Source organism: Hylobates moloch, unplaced genomic scaffold, assembly GCF_009828535.3.
Source record: "Hylobates moloch isolate HMO894 unplaced genomic scaffold, HMol_V3 SCAFFOLD_29, whole genome shotgun sequence".
In the NCBI taxonomy this organism is placed as follows: Eukaryota; Metazoa; Chordata; class Mammalia; order Primates; family Hylobatidae; genus Hylobates; species Hylobates moloch.
The window spans coordinates 3,956,721-3,976,544 of NW_026652304.1; the positions used below are offsets into that span (position 1 = coordinate 3,956,721).

The 19,824-nt window shown below is 42.8% G+C and overlaps 1 protein-coding gene across 3 annotated transcripts in view; it reads left to right on the forward strand.

The window, feature by feature from the left end:
- LOC116463213 (katanin p60 ATPase-containing subunit A1) overlaps nt 1-19,824 on the forward strand; it is a 59,417-nt gene that overhangs the window by 35,300 nt on the left and 4,293 nt on the right. For 2 of the 3 annotated variants that reach the window (XM_058434517.1, XM_032146211.2), the window contains exons 5-7: nt 14,251-14,372; nt 15,666-15,771; nt 17,263-17,421. In XM_058434517.1, the coding sequence (XP_058290500.1) occupies nt 14,251-14,372; nt 15,666-15,771; nt 17,263-17,421 (387 nt within the window). The remainder of the gene's footprint in view (nt 1-14,250; nt 14,373-15,665; nt 15,772-17,262; nt 17,422-19,824) is intronic. The other variant, XM_032146213.2, reaches the window with a different exon arrangement.

A 19,824-nucleotide genomic window follows, 5' to 3' on the forward strand; every position in this document is an offset into this window, starting at 1 on the left:
TATTTATTTATTTATTTTGGAGACGAGTTTCAGTCTGCCGCCCAGGCTGGAGTGCAGTGGCACGATCTCGGCTCACTGCAACCTCCACCTCTCGGGTTCAAGTGATTCTCCTGCCTCAGACACCCAAGTAGCTGAGACTACAGGCGCAGGCCCCCAGGCCTAGCTAATTTTTGTGTTTTTTAGTAGAGATGGGGTTTCACCATATTGGTCAGGCTGGTTTCGAACTCCTGACCTTAGGTGATCCACTTGCCTCGGCCTCCCAAAGTGCTGGGATTACAGGCGTGAGCCACCTCACCTGGCAATTTTTTGTTATTTGTAGTAGAGACAGGGTTTCACCATGTTGGCCAGGATAGTCTTGATCTCTTGACCTCGTGGTCCGCCCGCCTCGGCCTCCCAAAGTGTTGGGATTACAGGCTTGAGCCACTGCGCCTGGCCAGTGTTTTATAGTTTTTAGCACATGTCATATATATGTCTTGTTAGATTTTATACCTAAGTATTTCATTTTTGTAGTGATTGTAAACAGTGTTGTATTTTTAATTTCAGTCTGTATGTTAATTGTTAAGCTATAGAAATTCAACTGAGTTTTTAAAATTATTTATTTTTTAAAAGTTGTGGTAAAATATACGTAACATAAAATTTACCATTTAAAATATTTCAAGTGTGCAGTTAAGTGGTGTTAAGTAGTACATTCACATGTTCCACTAGTTGTGGAATCATCACTACTGTCTATCCACAGAACATTTTTAATTTTTCAAAACCGAAACACTACACACATTAAAGTCATCATTCTTATCCTTCTCTCCCCTCATCCCAGCCCTTGGTAACCACCATTCTGTTTCTCTATGAATTTGACTCCTCTAGGTACCTTTTGTGACTTAGTTGTTTTACTTAGCATAGTGTTTTAGGGACTTTGCCATGTTGTAGTATGTCAAAATTTCCTTTCTCTTTAAGGCTGAGTGCTATTCCATTGCATGTATATTTCATGCTTTGTTTATCGTTCATTTGTTGATGTACACTTGGGTTGCTCTCACTCTTTGGCTTTTGTGAATAATGTTGCTTTGAATATGGGCTCATAGATATTTCTTCAAGACCCTACTTTTAAGATTTTTGGATATATACATGCCGGGCGCGGTGGCTCACGCTTGTAATCCCAGCACTTTGGGAGGCCAAGGCGGGCGGATCACGAGGTCAGGAGATCGTGACCACGGTGAAACCCCGTCTCTACTAAAAATAAAAAAAAAAAAAATTAGCTGGGTAGTGGCGGGCGCCTGTAGTCCCAGCTACTCAGAGAGGCTGAGGCAGGACAATGGCGCGAACCCGGGAGGCGGAGCTTGCAGTGAGCCAAGATTGCGCCACTGCACTCCAGCCTGGGCGACAGAGCAAGACTCCGTCTCAAAAAAAAAAAAAGATTTTTGGATATATACAAGAAGTGGATTTGCTGGGTCATATGGTAATTCCATTTTTAATTTTTTTTCAAGACAGCCTTGCTCTGTTTCCCAGGCTGGAGTGCAATGGTGCGATCTTGGCTCACCGCACCCTCCGCTTACCGGGTTCAAATGATTCTCCTGCCTCGGCCTCCCAAGTGTCTGGGATTACAGGCACCCGCCACCATGCCCAGCTAATTTTTTTAGTAGAGACGGGGTTTCACCATGTTGGTCAGGCTGGTCTTGAACTCTTGACCTCAGATGATCTACCCACCTTGGCCTCCAAAAGTGCTGGGATTCCATCTGGCCTCATTTTTAATTTTTTGAAGAATGACAAAACTGTTTTCCACAGCAGCTGCACCATTTTACATTCCTACCAGGATTACAGTTTCTCTACATCCTCATCAGTGCTTGTTATTTTTGGGTTTCTTTGATAATAACCATGTAATTGAGTGTGAAGTAGTATCTCATTGTGGTATTGATTTGCATTTTCCCGATCATATAGTTGACATTTTTCCCAATAATATAGTTGACTTTTTTGTATGTAGTAAAATGCACATAACATAAAATTTACCATTTTAAGTTTTTAAGTGTACAGTGCAGTTGTACTAAGCGCATCAACATTGCTATGCAGCCATCACAACCATTCGTTTTCAGATCTCTTCATCTTGCAAAACTGAAACTCTGTACCCATTAAACAATAACTCACCATTCACCCTCCCTCCCAGCCCCTGGCAACCACCATTCTACTTCCTGCCTCTGTGAATTCGGCTACTTATATAAGTGGATCATAGAGCATTTATGTTTTCGTGACAGGCTTATTTATAGCCGTCCCTGCTATCTTTAGGTTACTGTTTGTGTGGAGTATCTTTTTTCATTCTTGCACTTTTAACCTATTCGTGTGTCTAGATCTAAAGTGTCTCTTGTAGGCAACATATAGTTGGTTCATGTTTTTTTATTTTAAAATTTATTTTATTAATTAATTTTAGAGACAGGGTCTGACTGTGTTGCCCAGGCTGGAGTACAGTAAATATTCACAGTGTACTATATCATAATGCACTAAAGCCTCAAACTCCTGAGTTCCAGTGATCCGCCCCCCGATCCAGCCTGCCAAGTAGTTGAGACTATAGGTGCACACCCTGTCATGTCAGTTTTTTGTCCATTCTGCCAGTTCGTCTTTTGATGGGAGAGTTTAATCCATTTAAGCCAATTACTGATAAGGAAGGACTTCTGTTATTTCAGTTTGTATATGCCTATCTGTCTTTTTCCTTAATTTTCTACATTACTGGCCGGGGATGGTGCTCACGCCTATAATCCTAGCACTTTGGGAGGCCGAGACAGGCAGATTGCCTGAGCTCAGGAGTTCGAGACCAGCATGGACAAGATGGTTAAAGTCCGTTTCTACTAAAATACAAAAAATCAGCCGGGTGTGGTGGCGGGCACCTGTAATCCCAGCTACTCAGGAGGCCAAGGCATGAGAATCGCTTGAACCCAGGAGGCAGAGGTTGCAGTGAGCCAAGATTGCGCCATTGCACCCCAGCCTGGACACCAGAGCAAAACTCCATCTCAAAAAAAAAAAAACAAAACAAAACAAAAAAATAATTTTCTACATTACTGTCTTCTTTTTTGTTGATTTTTTTTTTTTTTTTTTTTTTTTTGAGACAGAGTCTTGCTCTATCACCCAGCCTGGAGTGCAGTGGCACAATCTCAGCTAATCTCAGCTCCTCAGTGGCACAACCTCAGCCTCCCAGTTTCAAGCGATTCTCTTGCATCAGCCTCCTGCATAGCTGGGATTACAGACATGTGTCACCACACCTGGCTAATTTTTGTATTTTTAGTAGAGACAGTTTCACCATGTTGGTCAGGCTGGTCTCGAACTCTTGACCTCAAGTGATCCACCCACCTCGGCCTCCCAAAGTACTGGGATTACAGGCGTGAGCCACTGCGCCAGGCCATTTAGTTGATTTTTTGCAGTGAAATTTTTAAATTCCCTTCTCATTTTCTTTTGTGTATATTTGTATATTTTACAGCTGTTTTCTTTGTGGTCTCTATGTTTCTCAGGCTGGAATATGGTGGCAGGATCATAGCTACTTGTAGACTCAAGTTTCTGGGCTCAAGCAATCCTCCCACCATAGCTTCCTGAGTAGCTGGGACTACAGGTGTACAGCTCCAAGCCTGGCTGATGTTTTCATCTTTTTTGTAGAGACAGGGTCTCACTGTGTTGCCCAGGCTTGTCTCAAATCCTGGCCTTAAGCAATCCTTGCATTTCAGCCTCTCAAAATAGTGGGATTACAAGCATGAGCCAACCATGTGTGACTCGCAGAGACTTTAAAAATTCCCGTGTGTGGTTACTTTTGAATTTCCTAGACTTTAACTGTCTATTTCCCCAAAAGGGAAAAAAGGAAAATGAAGGGGATGGGGGAAATAAAAGGTCGGTGGCCCTTTAACGCTCCTGAAGTTGCTTCAGCCTCAAGGGGAGGGGCTTGCAACAATGGGAGGAGGGGTGCAACCATAGCTGCCCCCTGTGACTGCAAGGTCAGAAGCTGCGTTCAGCAATCAAAACACAAATACCTAGTTTTTGGAGGACAGGGTCCTTTTTGACCATCCTGGCTCCTATGAACTGCCTGCAGACTACTCCAGGAGCACGTGTACAGTTGCTTACTAAGGGCCTACGGGCTGAGTTGTTTATTCCATTTTGTGCTGCTATCACAGAATACCACAGACTGGGTAATTTATAAAGAACAGGATTTTTTTTCCCTCACAGTTCTGGAGGCTAGGAAGTCCAAGATCAGGGGGCTGGCATGTTCAGTTGTTTGGTGAGGGCTGCATCCTCTGGAGTAGAGGAACACTTTGTTCTCACATGGCTGAAGGAATAAGAGCAGGAAATCCAAATGCTGTGTGATACCTCTTTGTAAGGGCCTTAATCCCATTCATGAGGAAGGAGCCCTTGTGGCATAATCCCCTCTCAAAGGCCCAACTTCTTTTTATTATTATTATTTTTTATTTTTATTTTTACACACAAAACAATAAACATTTTCTAAAAGTACATACAAACAAAAAGATGCATATCAAACATATTAGGAAGGTTGCACATGGGAAGACGGGGAATAGAAATGGGGGGTGGGAATTAAAATAAATGAGAGAGGGACTTTGTATGGATCAATGATAATAACTCAATCCTCTATTTGACAAAGAAGAAGGAGAAGGAAGAGGAAGAGAAAGAAAGTGGGATAAAGGATCAGAAAGGGAGGAAAATAGAAAAAATTAGAGTATGACTCCAGGGTAGACCTGTTTTGTTGTCGCTTGGTTGGTTGGTTGGTTTGTCAGTTGTATTTTTCATATGTTTCGCCATGTTGGCCAGGCTGGTCTCGAACTCCTAGCCTCAAGTGATCAACCCACCTCAGCCTCCCAGAGTACTGGGACTACAGGCGTAAGCCACCACGTCCAGCCCCCACATTGCTTCTGGCCTCTGTGGTAGACCTCCCAGACGGGGCGGCCAGGCAGAGGCGCTCCCCACATCCCAGATGGGGCGGCCAGGCAGAGGTGCTCCTCACTTCCCAGATGGGGTGGCCAGGCAGAGATGCTCCTCACTTCCTAGACGGGGTGGCGGCCAGGCAGAGGGGCTTCTCACTTCCCGAACGGGGCGGCCGGGCAGAGGTGCTCCTCACATCCCAGACAATGGGTGGCTGGGCAGAGGTGCTCCTCACTTCCCAGAGGGGGCGGCCAGGCAGAGGCGCTCCTCACTTCCCAGACGGGGCGGCCAGGCAGAGGCGCTCCTCACTTCCCAGATGGGGCGGAAAGGCCCAACTTTTAATACGAGCACATTAGCTATTGAGTTTCATCACCTTGCTTTTGGAGGGACACATTAAAACCATAGCAGTAGCTGGGCTGAAATTAATAAAAATTAACCATAATTTGTCATTTACCATCCAGGTTTCCCCCTGGAAGTTGCAGCCCTCCCAGTAGACTCCAGAGTTCCTAAATAGTTGCATAAGACAGATTCTGCAGGTGCAGTTTTTGTTTAGGTGGAGATACAGATTCTTGATGCTTCCTACTCTGCCAGTCTTCCATTGTCCTGTCCCAATAATTGATTTTTATATGTTTATCTTCTGTCTTGTCACCTTAATACTATGCTAGAATTGTTCATTCTAGGAGAATTTTTGTAGATTCCTTAGTATTTTCTGTGTGGACAATTATGTTATCTGCAAATATTTCTGTATTTTTGGATTTCTATGCCTTTTATTTCCTCTTCTTACCTTATTGCATTGGCTAGAACTTCCAGTACTATGTCAAATAAGAGTGACAAAGTAGATGTCCTTTCTGTGTTCCTGATTTTAGGAGGAAAGAATTCAGTGTTTCATCACAGAGAGTATAATGTTAGCTGTAGGTGTTTTTGTAGATGTTCTTTTTTTTTTTGAGACGGAGTCTCGCTCTGTTGCCCAGGCTAGAGTGCAGTGGTGTGATCTCCACTCACTGCAAGCTCCACCTCCCAGGTTCACACCATTCTCCTGCCTCAGCCTCCTGAGTAGCTGGGACTGCAGGTACCCACCACCACGCCTGGCTAATTTTTTGTATTTTTAGTAGAGACGAGGTTTCACTGTGTTAGCCAGGATGGTTTTGTAGATTCTCTTTATCAGGTTGAGGATATTCCCTTTAAATTCTATTTTTCTGAGAACTTATGTCCTGAATGGGTACTCAGTTTTAGCACATGCTTTTCTGCATTTGTTGCATGATCACACAGGTCTTTTTCTTTAGTCTGTTAATATAGTGGATTATATTGATTAATTTTGGAACATTGAACTAGTCTTATGTTCCTGGAATAATTCTCACTTGGTCATGATATATAATTCTTTTTATATCTTGCTGAATTCTATTTGGTAATATTTTGTTAACAATTTTTGCATCTGTATATTCATGAATGATACTGGTCTATAGTTTTTCCTTTGTTTTGTTTTTTTGGAACTGTCTTCATCTGATTTCAGTACCAGGGTAATATAGCCTTTTATAAAATGAATTGAGAAATTTTCCTTCTGTGCTCTGGAAGAGTTTGTTGTATAGAATTGATTTAATTCTTTTTAAAAAAATTTTTTTTTGAGACAGGGTCTCACTCTGTCACCCAGGCTGGAGTGCAGTGGCGTGATCTTGGCTCACTGCAGCCCTCACCTCCTGGGTTCAATAGATTCTCGTGCTTCAGCCTCACGAGTAGCTGGGGTTACGGATGTGTGCCACCATGCCTGGCTAATTTTTTTGTATTTTTAGTAGAGACAGGGTTTCACCATGTTGGCCAGGCTGATCTCGAACTCCTGACCTCAGGTGATCCACCCGCCTCGGCCTCCCAAAGTGCTGGGATTATAGGTGTGAGTCATCGCACCCGGCCTTAATTCTTTTTTAAATGTTTCTACAATGAAACTACCTGGGCTTGAATATTTCTTTACAACTATGAATCACCTTCATTAATAGTTATGGTACTGTTCAGATTATCTTCTTTTATTAGGTGAGTTGTCGTAGTTTGTGGTTTTCAAAGAATTAGTCCATTTAGTCCAAGTTGTCAAATTTATGTATGTAGCATTTTTGTAGGATTCCGTATTCTTTTTTTTTTAAGATGGAGTCTCGCTTTGTTGCCCAGGCTGGAGTGCAGTGGCGCAATCTCAGCTCACTCCAAGCTCCGCCTCCCGGGTTCACGCCATTCTCCTGCCTCATCCTCCCCGAGTAGCTGGGACTACAGGCACCCGCCACCACGCCCGGCTAATTTTTTGCATTTTTAGTAGAGATTGGGGTTTCACCATGTTAGCCAGGATGGTCTCGATCTCCTGACCTTGTGATCCACCCACCTTGACCTCCCAAAGTGCTGGGATTACAGGCGTGAGCCACCATGCCTGGCCATATTCCTTATTTAAATGCTTGCAGGTCTATAATGATAGCTCCTTTTTCATTCCTTGTATCAGTAATACGTGTTCTCTGTCCTTTTTGTATTGTCAGTATTGCTAGAGGTTTGTCAATTTTTAATCTTTTTTAAAGACTCCTTTGTTTCATTGATTTTTCTCTATAGTTATTCTGTTTTTAACTTTATTGCTTTTTGCTCTTACCAATATCTTTGTTTTTCTTTTTTCTTTTTTTTTTTTTTTTTGAGACAGAGTTTCGCTCTTATTGCCCAGGCTGGAGTGCGATGGCACTATCTCAGCTCACTGCAACCTCCGCCTCCCGCCTCCCAGGTTCGAGTGATTCTCCTGCCTCAGCCTCCTGAGTAGCTGAGATTACAGGCTCCCGCCACCACGCTTAGCTAATTTTTGTATTTTTTAGTAGAGACAGGGTTTCGCCATGTTGAGTAGGCTGGTCTCGAACTCCTGACCTCAGGCAATCCCTCCTGCCTTAGCCTCCCAAAGTGCTGAGATTATAGGCGTGAGCCACTGCACCTGGCCTGTTATTTTCCTTTTTAGCTTTGAGTTTATTTTGTTCTTTTCTACATTCATGAGGTAAAAGCTTAAATGATTATTTGAGACTTTTTTGTTTGTTTGTTTCTGAGACGGAATCTTGCCCTGTTGCCTGGGCTGGAGTGCAATGGTGCAGTCTTGGCTCACTGCAACCACCACCTCCCAGGTTCAAGCAATTCTCCTGCCTCAGTCTCCCAAGTAGCTGGGACTATAGGCATGGAACACCACGCCTGACTAGTTTTTGTATTTTTAGAAGAGATGGAGTTTTGCCACGTTGGCCAAGCTGGTCTCGAATTCCTGACCTCAGGTGATCCACCTGCCACGGAGTCTCACTCTGTCACCCAGGCTGGAGTGCAGTGGCGTGATCCCAAAGTGCTGGGATTACAGGTGTGAGCCACCATGCCCGGCCTGAGACTTTTTTTCTTGCCTAACATATGCATTTAGTGCTCTAAATTGCCCTCTCAGCACTGCTTTAACTGTGTCCCAGAAATTTTGATAAGTTGTATCTTTATTTTTCTTCAGGTCAGTGTGTTCTTTGATAGCCATTGAGACTTCCTCTTTGACCAGGATTATTTAGTAGCATGTTGTTTAGTTTCCAATTGTGTGGAGATTTTCTTGTTTTCTTCCTGTTACTGATTTCTAGTTTGAATCTTTTGTGCTTTGAGAATATACTTCATATAATTTCAATTTTTTTAAACTTGTCTAAGTTTGTTTTTGGCTTAAGATATAGTCTGTTTTGGTATATGTTCTGTGAACACTTGAAAAGAGTATGTATTTTGCTGTTGTTAGGTGGAATTTTCTGTAAATGTCTGTTGGATCCTTTGGATGGTGGTGTTACTGAGCTCTATATCCTTGCTGATTTTTTTTTTTTTTTTGAGATAGCATCTCACTGTGTTGCCCAGGCTGGAGTGCAGTGGCACCGATCATAGCTCAATGCAACCTTGAACTCCTTAGGCTCAAGGGATCTTCCTGACTCAGTCTCCCAAGTAGCTGGGACTACAGATGTGTGCTACCACACCTGGCTAATTTTTTAACTTTTATTTTGTAGAGACAGGATCTTTTTTTTTTTGGAGACGGAGTTTCACTCTTGTTGCCCAGGCTGGAGGGCAATGGCGTGATCTCGGCTCACCGCAACCTCCACCTCCCGGGTTCAAGTGATTCTCCTGCCTCAGCCTCCCAAGTAGCTGGGATTACAGGCATGTGCCACCACACCCAGCTAATTTTGTATTTTTAGTAGAGACAGGGTTTCTCCATGTTGTTCAGGCTGGTCTCGAACTCCGACCTCAGGTGATTCGCCTGCCTCGGCCTCCCAAAGTGCTGGGATTACAGACATGAGCCACCGCACCTGGCCTATTTTTTTTTTTTTGAGACGTAGTCTAGCTCTGTTGCCCAGGCTGAAGTGCAGTGGCGTGATCTCAGCTCACTGCAACTTGTGCCTCCTGAGTTCAAGTGATTCTCTTGCCTCAGCCTCCCGAGTAGTTAGGATTACAGGTGTCCGCCACCATGTCCAGCTAATTTTTGTATTTTTAGTACAGATGGGGTTTCACTGTGTTGGCCAGGCTGGTCTCAAACTCCTGACCTCGTGACCTGCCCGCCTCGGCCTCCCAAAATGCTGGGATTACAGGCCTGAGCCACCACGCCTGGCTGAGACAGGATCTTATTTTATTGCCCAAGCTGGTCTTGAAGTCTTGGGCTCAAGCAGTCTTGCCACCTTGGCCTCCCCAAGTGCTAAGATTATAGGCGTGGGCCACCGCACCTGGCCTGAGTTTTTTTCTTCAAAAAAAACTTTTTTTTTTTTTTCCTTAAAAAATACTATGCTACTTCCTCTGGCTTGCTTTTCTGAGAAGAAATCTGCTTTCATCTCAATTGTTTTTCCCTATAAGCAAGGTGTTGATATTCTTTCATTGCTTTCAATTTTTTCTTTGTCTTTGGTTTTCAGAAATTAAAGTATAATGTGTGTTGGCATGGAGTCTTTGGGGTGTTGTGTTTGTTTCTGAGGCTGTTTTTCTTCATAATGTTTCAAGTACATTCATAATTATTGAAGCATGTAAAAGGCTTTAAAATCTGTCAGGAAACTCTAATATCACTGTCATCTTGGTCTTGGCATCTGTTGATTATCTGTTTACATTTAATTTGAGATCTTCATGGCTCTTGGTATGAGGAATTTTCTGTTGAAACCTGGACATTTTCATATTATATCATGACACTCTAGATCTTATTTAAACCTTCTGTTTAGCTGACTTTTCCTAACATTGCTCTGGCAGGGAGAATAGGGGTGCCACCACTGCCAGGTGGGGATGGAAGTTCAGGCTCCCCAGCCAGCCTCTGTCGGCACCTGCCTAGGGGCAGAGGCCTTCTCATTACTGCTGAGCTGCGGTGGAAGTTCTCCACACGTTCTCCAGGGACACTGTGGTTGGGGAGTGGAAGTCCAGGTTCCCTCTATGATGTCCAGTGACTGTGGCGGGGAGGGGTGGGGGAGAGAACATGCAGGGGCTCTTGTTCATTTCATTTTTGGGAATGAAAGTTTCAGCTTATTATTTAGCCTCTGATTCTACCCTGGTGGGGGTTTGAGGTAACTCACTGTAGGCTTCCAGAGGTAGAAAGTCCTAGGCCTTCCACCCTGCCTTTGCTGCCCTGGGTGGGGCTGGGGCCACAAGTCTTTGGTGGTGCTTGACTGGAGTAGTGTTACTGTCTAAAAGCTCTGTCTTGCTAGACTGCCCCTTCCTTGGTCCTTTGCCTAGAAAGAGCAAGCTTCTGTTGGGGTGTTTTTGTTTGTTCAAATTGGCATATCCAGGTTGCTGGCTCTTCAGCTCCAAGTCTGGATATTTGAAAGAAAGAAAACCCAGGGAACTCACACCATGTTTGAGGGTTAGTGGCTCTGCTGGCTTCTTTGCACCTTTCAGAGTCCTCCTGTGTTTGTGGTATGTATAATACCCAAGGGTTTTAGCCCTACTTAGCAGAAGAAATGCTGAAAAGTATGCTCCATCTTCCTGGAAATGAGAATCCAGCTGTCATTTTTAATTAACTCTTTTAATTGAGGTAATGGGTTTTGTATTTATAATTTTGCCAGCTTTAAAAGAACTAGTTTGTTTGTTTGTTTTTTGTGAGACAGAGTCTCACTCTGTCGCCCAGGCTGGAGTGCAGTGGCCTGATCTCGGCTTACTGCAACTTCTGCCTCCCGGGTTCAAGCAATTCTCCTGCCTCAGCCTCCCGAGCAGCTGGGATTACAGGTGTGCACCATCACATCTGGCTAATTTTTGTATTGTTAGTAGAAACAGGGTTTCATCATGTTGGCCAGGCTGGTCTCGAACTACTGACCTAAGGTGATCTGCCTGCCTCGGCCTCCCAAAGTGCTGGGATTACAGGCGTGAGCCACTGAGCCCAGCAAAAGAACTAGTTTTAAACCCAAGGACTTATGTCCTGATTAATCCGTCTATCTGAAACTTTATTTTGAGCATGAAAAAAGGAGTCTAGGTCCCTTTGAATCCTTCACCTGTTTTTTTCCACTTCCTACTAGTTACTGTTTTCACTTAGAACAAGTTATTGTTTGTTTTTATTTGAGATGGAGTCTTGTTCTGTTGCCCAGGCTGGAGTGCAGTAGTGCAATCTCAGCTCAGTGTAACCTCCGCCTCCTGGGTTCAAGCGATTCTCCTGCCTCAGCCTCTTGAGTAGCTGGGACTACAGGCATGTACCACTATGCCCAGCTAATATTTTTGTATTTTTAGTAGAGAGGGGGTTTCACCATGTTGGCCAGCCTGATCTCGAACTCCTGGCCTCAACTGATCCACCCGCCTCAGCCTCTCTAAGTGCTAGAATTATAGGCATGAGCCACTGCACCTGGCCAGGAGCAAATTATTAGATAGATGTATATCTAAAAGAAATTGTACTACTTCAACTAATTAAATAAAATCCTATTAAATATGTGAACATTTGAAATTCCACAGCTTCCTTTGGCTGGCCTATTACAACACTGTTTCTTTTTTCTGCCTACTTAAATTTGTTTTGCTTTGTCGGCGAACATTCCCTTAGTACTGTGTTCTATGGGAGAAAAGAAAGAGAAAGAGAAAATGCCTTATATTTGTATCTTCCCTGGCTTACAGTATATGTTCCTGATAGTCAGGGACAGTGTCTTCTTTCTGTTCTCCATAGCTGCTAACACAGAACAGATACTTGTTAGATATCTGTAAATGAATAACAACTTTATAAATACTTTGAAGAAAAGATTAACTTCTTCTCTTTTAAATGTTACACAGTTCTGGCCGGGTGTGGTGGCTCATACCTGTAATCCCAGCACTTTGGGAGGCTGAGGTGGGCGAATCACCAGAGATCAGGAGTTCAAGACCAGCCTGGCCAACATGGTGAAACCCCATCTCTATTAAAAATATAAAAAGTTAGCCAGGCGTGGTGGTGCATGCCTGTAATCCCAGCTACTCGGAAGGCTGAGGCAGGAGAATTGCTTGAACCTGGGAAGCAGAGGTTGCAGTGAGCCAAGATCGTGCCACTGCACTCCAGCCTGGGCAACAAGAGTGAAACTCTGTCTCAAAAAAAAAAAAAAAGAAAGTTACACAGTTCCTTCCTTGAATCTTTTATGTTAATATTGGAGGCTCAATACACACATTGTGGAACTGATGCTTATTTGGCCATCTAGGTTAACATTTTGAATATCATAAACATTGGTTAAGTCTGGACATTAATAATGGCATTAGACAGCACCAGTTGGCAAAGGAAACATCATGTGACGTGCGAAAAAAATTTATGGGAATTGGGTAACAATCTTAGTACGGCAGAAAAAATGTTTATTTACCCTAATGCAGGGCTTCATAAATTTTCTTGGCCTATAACATTCATAAGTATCTTAGTAATTTTTATATAGCATCTCTAGGCCAAGATACCCATCCACTTATGAAAAATACCTATCCATTTATGAAGAAGTTAGGTTCAAACAATTTGTGTCCTAGCAGTTTAACACCTATTGGGCCCTGTTACACAGTTTCCCAAACCCTGCAGTCAGAACGGACATTCTACCCTCATTCCTCTTCTACATTGATTTTGTCTCTGTACATTTTATCACAGCAACTGCCCAAAACCCAGCTTCACAAAAATAGGGCATTATTGAGGTCGGACACAGTGGCTCACGCCTGTAATCCCAGCACTTTGGGAGGCCGAGGTGGGTGGATCCCTTGAGGTCAGCAGTTCAAGACTAGCATGGCCAACATGCTGAAACCCCATCTCTACTAAAAATAATTAGCTGGGCGTGGTGGTGCACACCTGTCATCCTACTCAGAAGGCTGAGACAGGAGAATTGCTTGAACCCGGGAGGTGGAGGTTGCAGTGAGCCAAGATCACACTACTACACGCTAGCCTGGGCGACAGAGTGAGACTCTAGCTCAAAAATAAATAAATAAATAAACAAGGCATTATTGCAGAGGAGTATAGCAGTCTTATGTAGGAATTGTGAACTACCTCTAGCTAGTAGTTCACACAATGTTCAACAGATGTTGCTGTGTTTCTTTAATTTAAACTATCCCACAATACCTTGTGAGTTTGCCATTGTATCCTGGGTATCGAGTACATAGTTTGGGAACCGTGGCCCTAAAGACTGTCATCACAGAGGATGAGAAGAATCCCATGTAAGGACTGAGATGTGCCTTTTGGAGGGTAGTGGGAATAATGAAAAGGGATATTTTTAGGAGCATTGATGAGGGACAAGTAGGTGTTTAAAGATTGAGCCATAGCCTTGGCTAAATAAGCCATCTGTCTTTAATCTTATCTCCTCTAAAGGATTGAAATACATTTTGTGTATATCTGATATTCACTTGTGACCACATTTATCTCAGTATTAATTTTTTTATGCTAGCCAGTTCATATGCATGGTCATTTTTATTTTTCTTTGATACTTTTGATATATCAAACCGATGTTGATGTAGAAGGATGACTTAGAGTCTTTGGTCCTATCCTTGTTATTGTATTATAAGCTTTTTTTTTTTTTTTTTTTTTTTTGAGATGGATTCTTGCTCTGTCACCCGGGCTGGAGTGCAGTGACATGATCTTGGCTCACTGCAAGCTCCGCCTCCTGGGTGGTTCACACCATTCTCCTGCCTCAGCCTCCCGAGTAGCTGGGACTACGGGTGCCCGCCACCATGCCCGGCTGATTTTTTTGTATTTTTAGTAGAGATGGGATTTCACCCTGTTAGCCAGGATGGTCTGGATTTCCTGACCTCGTGATCCACCCACCTTGGCCTCCCAAAGTGCTGGGATTACAGGTGTGAGCCACCACGCCCGGCCAAATGATGTATTAGCTTTTTAAAGGATGTCACTTGAGTCCACTGTGTGTTTCCTACTGACAGAAACAAAATAAATGAATCAAAAGCGCTTGTTTTTTTCTCTTGATGTAGAACAAATCACCTGCTGCAGTAACAGAACCAGAGACAAATAAATTTGATAGTACCGGATATGATAAAGACTTAGTAGAAGCTTTGGAAAGAGATATAATTTCCCAGAATCCCAATGTTCGATGGTAAGTTATATCACAACCAAATAATTGGGTGCTGATTATGCTATTCAGAATGGAAAATGGAGCAAATGTGAGCATGTATTGAAGAGCAGAGCTTGAGGACAGAACCGGAGTATGTGCAGCGTGAGCATGACTTCCCTGCATTCAGCCTGTTCCAATTTTTGTCTGAGAGTCTGAGGTTTTTGTTTTTGTTTTTTAGAGACAGAGTCTCACTTTATTGCCCAGGCTGGAGGACAGTGGCTCGATCATAGCTCACTGCAGGCTCAAACTCCTAGGCTCATGTGATCCTCCTGCTACAGCCTTCCAAGTAGCTGGGACCACAGGTGCACACCACCACATCTAGCATAATTTAAAAAAATGTTTTGTAGAGATTGAGTCTTGATCAGGCTGGTCTTGAACTCCTGGGTTCAAGTGATCCTCCTGCCTCAGCCTCCCAAAGTGCTAGGATTACAGTCATGAGCCTTTGCACCTGGCCAAGGCAGGATTTGTATGTACATGTGTTGCTTATTATCTATAGCATCCTAGAAATGTTGCTTTTATTTTCTTTTACAGCAGTGGTTCTCAACTTTATTAATATTATATGTAATCAAAGATCTGTAATGTATTACAATGAGTTATAAAAGTTAACTTTTCCACAAAGTTAGGTATATTTTGTTTATATTTCTGTTAAAACCTTAATGATTATTAGGTATGGGTTTGAACGATACTAAAAAATATTGGGGATATTAATATTTTATACAATGAAAATACTTTTTTTAAACAGAAATTGCCACATGTAGCAGTAGTAGTAGGTATTCTAGTGGTTGGAGACGACTTTGATACTCTCTATGATACTCTTTAACCTTGGCGTCTACCTCTTAATAGAGCTGGAAGCAAAGCAGCTATGTTGTAGCCTGTCTCTGCTTTATGCCATTTTTATTCTTTATGCTTTTTTTTAGTTTTTTAAAAAAATGAGATCATTGTTTCTAAATCACGGAGGTTATGGAATGAGGACCATAAGAGCAGGAGTTTAAAATGAGATGACACATAACCCTGAAGAGTGTGCCTGCAGACTGTGTTCTCATGGTCCAGGCTGAAAACTGTCAACTGCCAATAACTGAAGAAAAGGTTGTGCTCTTTATATATCTGCTGGTTGACATGGTGGGCCTCGTCACAGTGCGTTAGTTCACCCGGGCTCAGAGAGAGGCTCACCATTCTGTCAGTAGCGCAACATCATGTGCTTCCAGTGGTTCTCAACAGTGACTGCATAGACATGTATCATCTAAAGGGTTGTTAATAAAATGTCTTCTCTTTCAGGGATGATATCGCTGATTTAGTAGAAGCTAAAAAGTTGCTTAAGGAAGCCGTAGTGTTACCAATGTGGATGCCTGAATTCTTTAAGGGCATTAGGAGACCATGGAAAGTAAGTTTATGACTGTGATGGCATTGTCAAAGTAAATGGCGGCATGTTGACACAGAGAGCCAATATTTATCTATATTGGGAAAAGTGGAGGGAGAAAGTGGAGTAAGGAAATTTTTAAATTAAAAGGTATGTGTTGTGCTACTGAGAATTTTGTTAGACCAGAACCTATTGCAAGATTCCTAGAATAAGAAATACATACAATATGATCTTTGGAAAGTTGAATACACAGCATTAAAATTTAGAATTTGGCCGGGCGTGGTGGCTCATGCCTGTAATCCCAGCACTTTAGGAGGCCGAGGCAGGCAGATCACCTGAGGTCAGGAGTTCGAGACCAGCCTGACCAACATGGAGAAACCCTGTCTCTACTAAAAATATAAAACTAGCCGGGCGTGGTGGTGCATGCCTGTAATCCCAGCTACCCGGGAGGCTGAGGCAGGAGAATTGCCTGAACCTGGGAGGCAGAGGTTGTGGTGAGTTGAGATCACGCCATTGCACTCCAGCCTGGGCAACAAGAGCGAAACTCTGTCTCAAAAAAACAATTAGAATTCACCCCATTTAGAATGAGCTTGTATTTGCAAATATGACCCAGTCAGCTAATGCAAAACCACTCCATTTTATGTGTCATGTTGCATGATTGTAACCTGTATTCTGGGGATTGTTCTCAATAAATTAATGGGAAATATCTGCATGTGATAAATACTTTTTAAAGTCATGGGCTGATCTAAAAAAAGACCATTAAAAAAGCCTTTCTTGGATTTGGAAAACACACTGATAGGTAACTCTGCATGTATGAATAGTTGTAAAAATCCTTTATACATTAGGTGATAAGATACAAAATGATAGACATACTTTGAATAAATTATATATATATGTATTTTGTTTGTTTTGTTTTGAGACGGAGTCTCGCTCCATTGCCAGGCTGGAGTGCAGTGCGATCTTGGCTCACTGCAATCTCCGCCTCACGGGTTGAAGCAATTCCCCTTCCTCAGCCTCCCGAGTAGCTGGGATTACAGGCGTGTACCACCACGCCCAGCTAACTTTTTTTGTATTTTAGTAGAGACGGGGTTTCACCATGTTGGCCAGGATGGTCCCAATCTCCTGACCTCGTGATCTGCCTGCCTCGGCCTCTCAAAGTGCTGGGACTACAGGCGTGAGCCACCATGCCTGGCCGAATAAGTTATATTTTTAAAAAACCTAATTTGTCTGAGCAAAAGGACAATCAGGATATAAATCCAGATGCTAATGGTACCTCTGTTAGGGTGTTGACATTATAAACTACTTTTTCTCATCTTTGAGTTCCAAATTTTTCATAATGTGGTTATCTTCTTTTTTAATGGGAAGAGTAAATTTGTGACAAAGTATCCTCCTGTTTATCTGTTTGTCTTGATATTATATATAAGTTGATCGAAATTTGCTACTTAGTAATGACATTTTTATGAATTAGAACAATGGCAGATAAATCCTCTGCTGAGGCTATTATATTCACAACAGGGAGTACTGATGGTCGGCCCACCTGGCACGGGGAAGACGCTCCTTGCTAAAGCAGTAGCTACAGAATGCAAGACAACATTCTTCAATGTCTCTTCATCAACTCTGACTTCCAAATACAGAGGAGAATCTGAGAAGCTTGTTCGTCTTCTGTTTGAAATGGTGAATGTTTGAGACAGCTCTAATGATTCTTTACCTCTCTAAAAGGGGAGAAAGTGAGCTGTAACTATCTCCAGTATATGGAATAGTTAGGCACGATGCCATTTTGCCCAGAGTGTGATTCCTGTGTCCTTAAAGCTAGCTTTCTTTACAAACATGAATAATTAGAGTTTCTCTTTGTCTCTTTTTCTCCAGATGTAGATCCAAATCTACCAGTTTTGGGGCATGCTCACATTATGGGATCTGCATTACTAATCTTCTGTAGGAATCTGAAATTATTGTTTTTTAAATGAATAGGTTTAGTTATGATGATAACCACAGTATTGTAATAATGATGCCAAAAGGTGAGAATCATAAGTTATTGTGGAACTTAGGTCACCTCCGATCTATTAACTGTACCAAGTGCCTTCATTTTAATGACCTAATCTTTGGATTAGGTTCTTTCTTCTATCAATACAAATCAGAGTACCAATAGAAGAAATGTAATTCAACAAGTTCTGGTAGAGTGTTTAGATTGAATTCTACAGCCTTTTAAACTTAAGACTTTGTTAAGCTTCACTGATTACTTCACTCTTGCCTCTAAGAAACAGAGTAGTTTTATGTAATTAGGATAGAGTTATGCTATTAGTGACAAAGACGTGAATCTTCTTTTTTTTGAAATGGGTTCTCAGTCTTGTCTAGGCTGGTATGCAGGAGCATGATCACAACTTGCTGCATCCGTGACCTCCCAGGCTCAAGTGATCCTCCTGTCTAAGCCTCCCAAGTAGCTGGGACGATGGACATGAGCCACCACACTCAGCTAATTTTTTTTTTTTTTAACAGATGGGGTCTTGCTGTGTTGCCCAGGCAGATCTTGAACTCCTGGGTTCAAGTGATCCTCTTGCTTCAGACTCCCAAAGTGCTGGATTTACAGGCATGGGTCACCAATCCTGGTCAAGACATGAATTCTATTTTTTTAGACAGGGTCTCATTTTGTCACCTAGGCTGGAGTGCAGTGTTGCAATCTCGGCTCACAGCAGCCTTCACCTCCTAGCCTCAAGCGATCCTCCCACTTTAGCCTCCTGAGTAGCTGGGACTACACATGTGCACTACCATTCCTGGCTAATTTTTGTATTTTTAGTAGAGATGAGGTTTTGCCATGTTGACCAGGCTGGTCTTGAACTCCTGACCTCAGGTGATCTGCCCACCTTGGCCTCCCAAAGTGTTAGGATTACAGGTATGAGCCACTGTGCCTGGCCTTTTTTGATTTTTTTGTAGAAATGAAGTCTCACTACATTGCCCAGGCTAGTCTAGAACTCCTGGCCTCAAATACTCCTCTTGCCTAGACCCCATGAAGTGCTGGGATTACAGGCAAGAGCCATTGTGTTCAGCTTTTTTGTTTTTTTTTTTTTAAGATAAGCTCTCACTATATTGTACAGGTTGTAGTGCAGTGGTTATTCACAGGCACAATCATAGCATACTGCATCCTCCTCTCTCAGCCTCCCAAGTAGCTGGGACTTCAGGCGTGTACCACTGCACTCAGCTTTCAAGCCTTACTTTTATTGTCCTTAGGGTAATGAACTCTCAGCGAAGTTAGCCCTTATTTTGTCATAGTTCCAGCAAAAGTCCAAAGATCAATATTTGGCCTGTTTTGAGTTTTATACCTATGCCTAAACTCCTTGTTTTTGGTCAGAGAATTGGAGTGCTCTGATTGGCCAGGCCTGAATAAAACCCCTGGAGTTCCAAGTAAAGTTAGCCTCTTTTGAAGTAGTGGAATAAGAATGAAAGAGGAGCCCGGCATTGTGGCTCACGCCTGTAATCCCCACACTTTGGGAGGTCGAGGCGGGCAGATCACTTGAGGTCAGGAGTTCAAGACCAGCCTGGCCAACATGAGGAAACCCCGTCTCTACTAAAAATACAAAAATTAGCCAGGTGTGGTGGCATGCACCTGTAATCCCAGCTACTTGGGAGGTTGAGGCAGGAGAATCGCTTGAACCGGGGTGGCAGAGGTTGCAGTGAGCCGAGATCATGGTGTTACACTCCAGCCTAGGAGACACAGTGAGACTCCTGTCTCAAAAAAACAGAAAGAATGAATGAATGAATGAATGAGGGATGATTTGCAAATGAAAAAGAGGCTTCTCTTACCAGAAGTGTGCTGTGCAGGAAGAACCAATTGGTGTCCTCTACAGTACCTTCCTGGGCCAGCTAAACCCAGGACACATAGCCTTTACGTGAAGTCAGATCATTCTGCATACCCTCAGTATGTGGGAAGAATCAGTCTAGTCACTTTTGCTTGGTGTGGCAACAGACCGAAATTTAATTTTTGTTGATGTAGGTTCTTTTGATAGATGGTTCCTAAAATTTTAGTTGAGAATTTTCTTGGATGTTTTAATGATGATTAAGTTCACTCTTTCCCTCTCTCCATTT